General features: G+C 40.8%; 1 protein-coding gene across 1 annotated transcript in view; it reads right to left on the bottom strand.

The window, feature by feature from the left end:
* Positions 1 to 11,001: 11,001 nt before the first annotated feature.
* LOC106817253 (optineurin-like) overlaps positions 11,002 to 11,969 on the bottom strand; it is a 10,095-nt gene continuing 9,127 nt past the window's right edge. The window contains exon 4 of the mRNA XM_014821948.1: positions 11,002 to 11,207. Within this exon, the coding sequence (XP_014677434.1) occupies positions 11,002 to 11,207 (206 nt within the window). The remainder of the gene's footprint in view (positions 11,208 to 11,969) is intronic.

Below are 11,969 nucleotides of genomic sequence, written 5' to 3'. Positions count from 1 at the left end.
GCAAATAACTTTAGGCGAGCAAAATTCAACAAAACGCAGACCAGTTGAAAGTTTACGTTCGAGGATACACAAGCCTACACACCCGTCCGGAATCTGCGTCCATTCACCGCGGCCCATGTTTGACACTTTTGCACCGGTCAGGACAGCAAAGGAAAATTTCGGGGGCCTAGAGCTGCTTATATCCCCGTTGCAACAAAAACAAACATCCACTACTTCTGTCACCTCACTACATCCTTACACGCCTCGCCTGACACGTAGCTAATTGACTGCGAAGCAAGATATGCGCCGACAAAGCGCCATTTTTTAAAATGGGACCCCCGCCGCCGTGTTTCATCCTACATAAAGTCCGCAGACAAAACATGACTGAAGATCGCTCTTGAAGCATTTGTATTCAGCCTTGTTGGCCCCAAACTGCACCCTGCCATAGTATGATATAGATATAGATAATATATATATATAGATATAGATAGCATAGATAGATAGATAGCATAGATAAGATAGGGACATTTAGATTACGAGTTAGGGATATCATTAAATATATAGATATATATATATATATTATAAGGATATAATATATAAGATATATAGATTAGCCTATATATATAATGTGTAGATAGATAGATGAGATAGCATAGCTACCATAGCCTGGATAGATATATAGATAGATAGATAGCATAGATAGATAGAATAGATAGATAGCATAGATAGATAAGTAGATAGATTAGCTAGAATATAGCATAGATAGATAGATAGCATAGATAGATTAGATAGATAGATAGATCTTAGATAAATAGAGTTAGATAGAATAGAAGATAGCATAGATAGATATAGATAGATAGATAGATAGATAGATAAGATTAGATAGATAGAATAATAGATTAATAGATAGCATAGATAGATAGATTAGATTAAATAGATAGATAGATAGTATAGAATTGATAGATAGATAATAGATAGATAGCATAGATAGATAGATAGATAGATAGATAGATAGATTAGAATAAAATCACACCACGAACCACCCATGCTAGATTGAAAAAACAACAAATTCAAAATAATAGGCAAAGCGTGCTGTTTAAGCTTTTAATACGCGAGCTTTCGCAGACGCTACAGCTCTTCCTCGGGCTTTGTCGTCTGCTCAGCTATCTGTGGTTTTGTAACGCCTGAAGAAAGCCTGAGGAAAATGTACGCTCTCGAAAGCCCTCGTGCTATTAACACCTTACTTCATTATTTTGAATTTCAACACACATCACACACACACACACATACATAGTATTATATATATAATATATATACTATATAGATATATTATATATATTAACGTAGTGCTAGCAATTAGGGACTGTGTGTAGCATAAAGAAATTAAAATAAAAAGCCGGATTGCAAGCCTCCAGTATACACACATCTCTGACTATCACACGTACACAGGCACACGTGCTGTTTCCTCTCACTCTACTGACAGACAGACACAAGAGAGCACGGGCACACGTGCGCGAGTATGCATGCACCCACGGCAAGTCAAAATTATATGCGATATAAGAACGAGTGACGCACATCAACAGTTTCACTGCTCAAAAATTCCATTTTACGATCGCTGCATTTGAGAAAATGCCTCGCCAGTCTGTTACCACATGATAACATTTTAAAATTCTGTTACTGTTTGAACTCTGCTGCAACTGTTATTCAACAACAGCATGATATTAAAATAAATAAACAAACAAACATATAAATACTATACTATACTATACTATACTTATACTATACTATACTATACTATTACTATACTACTTACTATACTATACATATACTATACATCTATATATACTATATACTATATTATTACTATCACTATACTATACTATTACTATACTATACTATACATACTATACTATACTAATTACTGTACTGTACTGTACTTACCTGTACTGTACTGTACTCGATACTTCATACATACTATACATTACTATACTATCACGTATATACTATACCTATACTATACTATACATATACTATACTATACTATACAACTATACTATTACTATACTATACTATACTATACTATATATACATATACTATACTATACCATCAATTACCTATACTATACATACTATACTATATAATACTTTACCTAACTATACGTATACTATACTATACTATACTATACTATACGATTACTATACTATACTATACTATACATGATATCTATACAATATATATACTTATTACTATATTATACTATACTATAATATATTATGCTATACTATAATGTACTTTAAGAAATTAAAATTGAAAAATGACTAAAATTGTTTTACAAGCAGTGCGAATCCGCACACAGAGCAGGGTTTTTTGTTATTAGCGCCTTCAACGTTTAGAGACTGTTAACCATCTTTAAACAAACAGTCGTTGCCTATAAAAACCGCACGGCGTATATAAGCTATTTCTCAAACAAACCCCCACTCAAAATCGGCGTGAGATTTCAGTATGAGATAATAATTATTATATGATAATAAATTAGTTCAGTAATTACGTTATCAAAACTGTCACCTACACACACACAAGACTCATCGTGAGTTTGTTCAGAAAAATTGTCTGAAATATAAATGTAATATTTTATAGTTGGTGTGTATTCCACTGGATACTGACGCGTTGAGTCATGTCTACACGCAGTATAAGCTCATAATTGATGCTAAGCTCTATATGTATAGAAAATGTGGATGTGGACACGCAGCACTGATCACCCTGTTTACATGTAAATGTGGAAGGATTCTGTGAATATTCATGTATAATACCTGGAGTGAGTAAAAACAAAACATATTGTTTTTCCTTCCTGAAAGTATTGAATTTTTTTATTATGATTCTAACAAAATCTGTATTCAAATTAAAAGTACAATTACTTGTTACTCACTGCATACGCATCCTGCGTCGTATTGACATGAAATTGCTCAAATGAATCTTCAAACATAAATCTCACGTTATTAAATATATATATTAGCAGTTATCTAATATACGCAAAGCGTAGGGTACTTTTCATGAGGTAATTGAAAATAGGTCCCCATTGGTGGGCGAATGATCAGATAAACGCTGAAAGCACGAATGCTGAAAACTCACGCCTGCAGTTCGTACGCCAGCATTGGGGTGGTTTTAAAATAGACTTCACGTCCTGGCAGGGCTATCCATCGCACGGGCAACTCTAAAATGGACTGGCAAGATCACGGCTGGTGCTTACCGTATACAAACACATCGCTGCCATCAATACGTGTTTGCGAATAGACGCCGGAGTTTTAAGCCATCGAGTAATTGGTTTGTTTTGTTTCAAAGCAGCGATCCATTACGGCAGATTGTTTCTAATCGTGTTCGTAAACATCGAGGGTTGGCGGGTAAATAAACAGACGCGTCCCGAAGCGAACTGTGTGCAGTCCCAGGCGGCCCGCGAGACCATCCGGCAGGCATGAGAACTGCGTGTTGTGTAAACACGCCCGTCTAGCTGTTGCACCTCGTCAAACTATAGTAGCATAACATTGAATGCTCGACCGGCCAATATCACCGAGTCAACACAACATGGCGCGCGCGCGAGCAACTCGCGTTCGTGGGTTCCCGTGCGTTATATCAGGAGTGAATAATAATTCAGAGGAATATTTATTAAGATAGATTATAGATTAAAATAGATAGATTAAGGTATTTATAGATTATTATTAAGGTAGATTTATTATTATTCACTCCTGGTTATATGTTACGGGGGTGCCGACAACGGGCACACACACTTCGTTTGAGCACGCGCACGTTCGTTAACATTTAATAGTTCGATCTTAGAAGATTATTTCTGTAGACGTGTCGTGATTGTTTCGTCACCACATCCACCACCCGTGCCGTCGTTAGATCGCCGTACGACATGATAGGCGTTTATATATTACTTCAGACGTTACAAAACTCGCTGTAGGAGTTAACATTACGTGCTTGAATATGCAATACACACGTACGCGCGCGCACGCAAACACACACACACACACACACACACAACACACACACACTCCACACACACAGCACGCGCGCACGCACGCACACACGCGCGCACACACGCGCGCGCCAGCACGCACGCACGCACGCACACCCACACACTCACACGCACACACTCACACGCACGCACACACACACACACACACACACACACACACACACACACACACAACACACACACACACACACACTCACAACACACACGCACGCGCGCACGCACGCACGCACACACACACTCACACGCACACACGCACGCACACACACACACACACACACACACACACACACACACACACACACACACACACACACACACACACACACACACACACACGTACATGTACGCATATAATCGCACTTAATTATGACCTACATACAAGCAAGAAATAATTCCCTTGTGGATAATGCAAGTCATTGTGATTTCCATCGTGGGAAGGGTTTCTAGTTGGGCATTTCGTTTGTTTTACTTATATTCCTCGCATTTCAGTCAGTGGTGCGTATAATATAAATTCAATTAAAAATCGCAATTGTCGTGTTTATTTAATTAGCGCTCATTAACAACAACAACATTACCAACTCGTAATTCAACCTGTGCAGATTAACATGTACAATGACCATCGGCGAAGCTGCCAAATGCGCTATCATAGAAGCACAACGCCAACGCAATAATCTTGCGGACGAAATTGTATATAGGGCTTGCCTGAAAGCGATGCTGCGCTCAGCAGATGGCCGATAAATGACATGTATAAATTATCCCGCATCTTCTGCCGGGTGGTCGCCGCGTAGCTGCCTCGTACTTCCCCGCCAATCTGTCTTCTATTTTTCAGCACGCCCCGCGGTTGCGTTTATTTTTGTTCTATCGCCAATAAAACCTATTAAATACGAGACCGCCTTGTTTTCATTTACACGGAAAACAAAGATATGCAAATGCTTACAACTGGCGATATCAATCTAAATATTTGCGGCTCGTATGCAGCTAAGACAACACCTAACGCAATCGCCGTCGTCTTCCTTCTACGCGCACATGCATGCATGCTAGAATAAACGCCACACGAGTTGAATATAATATTACTTCTGAATTATTGACAGACGAATATTCGTATTTAAGCTGGCCTTATTAGGCTGAAAGTGAGTAAATAGCAGATCCGGCGGTAATTTTAAGAATGCGAGATATGTAAATGGCTATTTATAATGACGCATGCAGGAGGACAAATTGGCGTTCTAAACCGATACACAGAACACGCACGCAGTGGCTTGAATCTAGACATCAGGATCGCTCGAGTAATGTCTATAAGCCGAGGTTGCGATATCTTATAGAAGACATACCGTCATATATCTGATATCGCCACCGTCTTAGCTTTGTGATTTTTTTATACACACGCGCACACACGCACGCGCGCACGCATACATACGGATACAGACTCAAACACTACCACGCGGGCGCGCACGCATCTCTCTCTCTCTCTCTCTCTTAATCTCTCTTCCTCTCTCTCTCTCTCTCTCTCTTCTCTCTCTCCTCTCTCTCTCTCTCTCTCTTTCTCTTCTCTCTATTTCTCTGTCTCTCTCTCTCTCTCTGTCTCTCTATCTATCTATCTATCTCTCCTACCTCCTTCCCTTTCTTCCTCCTCCCTTCCTTCCTCCCCCCCCTCTCTTTCTCTCTTGTATATACATGTAGGTACGCACCGCGCACACGCACACCTAGTACATGCATGCACATCCAAACATTCACTCACCCACGCACGCAGGCAGGCACGCAGGCACATACATCGCACGTTACTCACCCACGTACGCTCGCGCACACACACACACACATACACACACATACACGCCGCGCGCGCACACACACACACACACACACACACACACACACACACACCACACACACAACACACACACACTCCCCGCCCACACACGCGCATGCACACGTACACGCACATATACTTACGTATCACACGCAATCAATCACACAAGTGCACATACACGCACGCAGGTACGTACACACAATTACACAGACATACACTCACCGACGCACGCATGCACGGACGTACGCACCTACACAAGCATACACACACGCACACACGCACGCACGCACACACACGCGCGCACACACGCACACACACACACACACACACACACACACACACACACACACGAGCACGCACGCACGCACGCGCACTGGTAAAACCAACGCTGGCGAGCTCCCGTTTGATCATTACTAAAAATGTTCGATATTGTTTATGTTCTTTACGACGTCCGACCCAAATAGCAACTATCGCTTCTGCTGGGCAAACAAGCGATCGCGCGTATCGAGTGTGTCTTGTTTCGAAAATGTGATTCGCATAATCGAAGTGCTGTTTATGAAGGCCAGCCTCACATTAGCAGAAAACGCCGAAAAGCGTTTCGCGGGCTTGCAAAATATTTAGCCGACAGCCAGTGCTCTTTGAGTCGACAGAAAGCGTCCATACTTCTGCCGCCCAGAGAACTGTTTGTGTAGAGTGTGATGACAATCCCTCGCATATATATATATATATATATATATATTTATATATATATATATACCGTGACACATGAGAGAATAATAATACACCGAATGAAGGAAATCCATGACGACGACGTCGCCGGCCGACGGGCCTGGCGTTGTTACTGTTCCTATTATAAATTCCTTATGGATTACTTGATAAAGTAACTAACTGTGAGCATTTCTTATACATTCTAGTAAAATATACGCTGAAAACATCATTTTAGTATTCTACTTTTCAAATATTCTATAGTTTCAGTTAAACTAGACCACAGCGAAGCAGGCGATATTCTACCTAATTAATTGGCGTAGTAATTTGGCTTGTTTTTTTTTGAATGGCATATTCAGCTCAAATAAAACTATGGATCGATTGTTACTGGCTACATAATCGGTTCTAAAGGTACTGCGATCATGTAACTAAAACATTAAGGACGTTACTGTATCGTATAAGATGTAATGTTTTGCATATACAGTCATAATCCTGAAATGGATTTCCGTGGTTATACATTCACGGAATGACACCAGCGCTCTCAAAAGGCGGCGATGGTGTCAAAGAACCAAACTGGGTGGCCACGTTCAGTTTAATATTATAATCCATAACTCAATATTTGTTTTGTCTTGCGCTTGACGTGCATCAATATTTTGCCTGCCAGTTTTTACCGGCGCGGCTTAGGCCTTTGTAGTCGTGTCGTTGTTTTTATTATACGTAGTCATTTATCCTATATCACACATTTACTATGAAGCGTGTTCTACAGCAAGCAGGTACGAATTACGCAATAGAACGAGGCACTTTTCGTTTGACCCTGATGAAGTTTAGCAAACCGGCATCAGAGTCATGTACTATTTAGACTAACGTCAACATTTATAAGCTATGAAAGATATGTTATAAGAATATTATGATATGAAATCATAATAATTATTCAGAAACTTCTATACAAACGCAATAACTATGCGCTTTGTCTGTAATTCGTCGATCATCGTGTGTGCCACGCAGAGCTTTGACCTGTAATAGGGTGAGTAGCAGAAACATGCATGCGTTGTTATTATGACCTGTTACGCGTCCTGTGTGTATCGAATAGCGTTCAAATATATCACAGCTCGATCTCAATACACGCGCAGGCGCGTTGTCGAATAGTAATATTTCTGATATGAGCTTATGCAATATGATATATATATATATATATTGATCCAAATAATTACAAAATACACACACAAACACACACACACACACACACACACACACACACACACACACACACGCATATATATATATATATATATATATATATATATCCTCTAATCTTAGCTTAATTTGCTCCATTTCAAGATTTCTTGTAATAGAGGAAAGCGAGAGTTTCTCTCGGGCTGTGGCATGGATGAACTTCAACGCTTCTAACGCGGCGCGTCCTCGTTAGGTTGCGACCGTTGCCGACGACGACGATTTCCCGCGTGGAGATTACGTCATGCTCGGGCACCAGCGCCCTCTTCCTGGCTAAACTGATGAGATTCAAGAAGCTCGGAGTCGACGTCGTCGTTCTCGTAGATTAGGAAGGCGTGTAGCCTACGGGCGCGGCGTAATTTACCAGCTGGAGAAGATGACAGCGAACGCATAATTTTTATTTTATTTATTGTATTTATTTTTTTATTATTTTGTACGGAATCGGCGTCACGGCGTCCGTTGTTACTGATATCTGCCGGAGGTTGACGACGGTCATTCCCCCTGGCGGTAACAGCACCAACATCATCCTCGTGGCAAAATGCAGGTGACGTTCAACGACATACGAATCCCGCCACAATCGGGAATGGCGCTCGCGGCGCTGGTAGCGTCGCCAGCTAAGATAATAGTTTTCGGTCACATCTCCGCGCTTAAAATATGCAGGTGTATGCCCGGGCGAGATGCGTATAGTAAAACCCTCACTCATGTATACTCATGTATCTATCTAGTTAAGTATATATATATATATATAATATGTGTATATATAAGTATATGTATGTGTGCTTGCGTGTGTGCGCGTGCGTGCGCGCGTATGAACGTGGGTGCGCGTAAGTACTGGCGCTCGGGTCGCTCGAGTCAGCCACCCAAGAGAATGGTGTTTTTTTAATATGGAATGATAGTTTCTCATCAATAAATAACTCCGGCAGAAACATTCCGTGGCGACAAGAACGATCACAATGATTCATAGTCATATCCAGTAAATGTTCTTTATTGTGTTATTGTGGCTGTTTCAATTCTTAGTAACTATTTCCGATTACGAAGTCTCCTATATAAAGGTTTAATAGCTTCAGTAATTTCTTAGAGATGACTTGGAAGCAAAACATGGATAGAATATAGTTATGTATAATCGATGTAAGTTCATGATTGCAAGGCAATAACACTATATATTTTATAACCTAAATTACTTTCATAATAACATTAATATCAACCTGCAGTATCATACAACATCAGAAGCATTTTACCCCATACAACTCTGTATATACAATCAGGAGTAGATAATAGGGAACCCCTTATCCCTATTATCTACTATATCCCTATCTACCTATCTATCTACGAATCCCTATTATCTACTCCTGATACAATGTATACACACATATGTATATATACAGCTAGAATCTATAATTACGCATGTTTCTAGCAAATTGAAAGATCAAGGTAAAACCACTACTACTATCACAACAATTGCCCACTACTATTTCTTCTAATATTAATACAATCCACTATATCTACCAGATACGGATACCACCCCTCATCAAGCCTTTCCCTGAAGAACAAGCTTTTAATTACAACATATATATTAAGCGTTCTGAATGTGCCATAACCTGAATAAAATCGCATCAGTATACTTTCCAATGAGTTCGTTGCCGACTACAAGTTCTTGATCATAACATATAGAATTACATCCTAACTTTGTGAACTACTATATGATTCCGCTTTCTCTATCTTCAAGGGAATGAGGAAAGAATGGTTTAACCACCCTCCTCTTAAGAGTAACATCTATCACAATACTGCCGTTTAACTTCTATGCCGCATAACTGAACCCTAACGTTATAGTACGATACTAAAATAAATCGTAGATAATATCAATAATTAATAACACCTTAGGTTTTATTAGCTCTTGATTACACACATAATGTCTAATCTACGTGATATAGCTGCATAACTAAAATGTCGCTCTGTAGTGAACCAGAGGTAAATCTGGTAGAAGATCGATAGTAAGATAGTTAGTGGTGGCGCGGCTACGATATGCTGGGCAAACCCAAGCCTTCTTGTTCACGATAGTTAGTGGTGGCGCGGCTATGATATGCTGGGCAAACCCAAGCCTTCTTGTTCACGATAGTTAGTGGTGGCGCGGCTATGATATGCTGGGCAAACCCAAGCCTTCTTGTTCACGATAGTTAGTGGTGGCGCGGCTATGATATGCTGGGCAAACCCAAGCCTTCTTGTTCACGATAGTTAGTGGTGGCGCGGCTATGATATGCTGGGCAAACCCAAGCCTTCTTGTTCACGATAGTTAGCTCCTCCCTATACCTTAAGTTAAGGAGGGAATGTTCCCCTTCTTTACACCTCTTGACCTTTGACCGTTGACCCCAGCGTCGACATCCAAACTCGTTTTCGGATTACCCCCCCCCCACACACACACATCCCGACTTTCGAATCCGTACGTCGAGCCGTTTAGATTCGTGGCCCAACTGTTGACGGACGCACGGACGCAGCGGACGATCATGCGATTCTACAAGCTGCATCGACTACGTCAGATGGGCCAACAAAATAACATGCATACGCGTACAGTGTACGCGGGCTACTAGTACTACTAGAGTTATGCTTGTACTTGTAAAGTTGTAGTTGTATCAAACGTGTTGGCAAAACGTGACTGTCACTTTGACTTTGCCTTTTGTTTTTTGGCACTTTCGAAGCCGGAGGCAAATGGATTGATTACCTTGGAATACTCTGAGGCTAGTTTCTGGATATCTACTGTGTAGATCTACTGTTGCACTGTCCATAACTTTGCGCTCGATGCAGTTTGGTCAGATTTGAGCAGTATGCATACTCAAAATACACAATGACATATAGCAAAGGAGGTGTAACTCTCAGTTCTTCGCTAGCGGCTACGTCAATCGTACGCATGTAACCGATAAAGCAAACATACAGTATTGTATATCGTTGTTACCTATAGGTATAAAAAAGACGATTTAATCATAGACATTTTAGATAATAGGATATTTTTGTTCTTTGATGCAGCCTTTATATGTTAATTACTTTTGTTCTGGAATATAAGTAACTACGTATTTATCGCCTGGTTTATTCTGGATGTCAGCGGACTCTCAACCTTGCTCTCAACATTTTTACCGTAACTTGCATCCGCTGATAGTGCGCCGACATCAAACATAAAATCATGGACGGCGTGAGGTTGTATATATTCATCTATTCGTTATTACCACAATAAACCATGGCTGATAGTACATTAGAGAATCAAACTGGACAATCACACGGTGGTGGCAGCATGGTAGCGGAAGGTGGTCCCATCATCGACAACTCTATAACATCGCAGTGTTTGTCGTCGGATATATCTGTTCTTTCCAACCCACGGAACATGTCTAGTGAGGGGCAGTCGTTTGTCAATTTCGACGACACTTCGTCACTCTTTTCTATAACGTCGTCGCTGTCCGCGCCCGAGGCTGCAACAACGACTTGTGCAAGTAATTCAAGAACAAATCAAAAGCTCTGAAGGTACCGCGGTGGACGACGGGAGGAGGCTCCCGCAGCCCCTCCCCCGTGCATCCGATGTCGCCGCCCTGTCTCGATAGCCTGTTTTTCGTTCTTCTGTAAGATATTTGTGTTTAGTCAATAACGTCACGTTGTGTTTTGTTTGTCTGCCTAGCTTTTGTACATTTTTCCGTATGTTAGTGTTGTTGTGTTGTTCGTTCGTGTTGTGCTTGTTTGTTGTTTCTTTGGGTATCGGTTGGAGAAACAGATATGGTAGATGGTGGTTTATCCCGACGAACAAACCACCGCTGGTTGGGATGTCTTATTACGGTGAGGATTTGGTGGTGATGGTGTTGTTCACCGTACGTCCGTCCGTTGTTGTTCTGTTGTGTTTGTTGTTGTTGGTGCCGTTGTTGGTTAAGTTGTTTGTTGCTCTCTCTCTCGTTGGTTGTTGCTTGTTGTCTGTTTGATTGCCCATAGCTTTCCGGTTAATAATTACCATGTGATGTGATGCCAATAATCTCTCCCAGGTCACGTTTCTAGTACAGTTGTTGTCCCGTTTGGATTCTCTAAAGTCACTATCGCACTTCTGCTTGTGTTTTTAAATTAGTATGCCCAGTCATTATGACGTATTTGCATATATAGTAATAGGATATTAAGGGCTGGCATATGTTGTGCCGCAAACTTTGGAATCTTACACAAACTTGGATTTGCAGGTAAATTCGCATCACGCC

The sequence above is a fragment of the Priapulus caudatus genome, unplaced genomic scaffold, assembly GCF_000485595.1.
Source record: "Priapulus caudatus unplaced genomic scaffold, Priapulus_caudatus-5.0.1 Scaffold2, whole genome shotgun sequence".
NCBI lineage: Eukaryota > Metazoa > Priapulida > Priapulimorpha > Priapulimorphida > Priapulidae > Priapulus > Priapulus caudatus.
The sequence above is the reverse complement of the archived record's forward strand: the minus strand, read 5'-3'. Positions and strand labels throughout refer to the sequence as shown.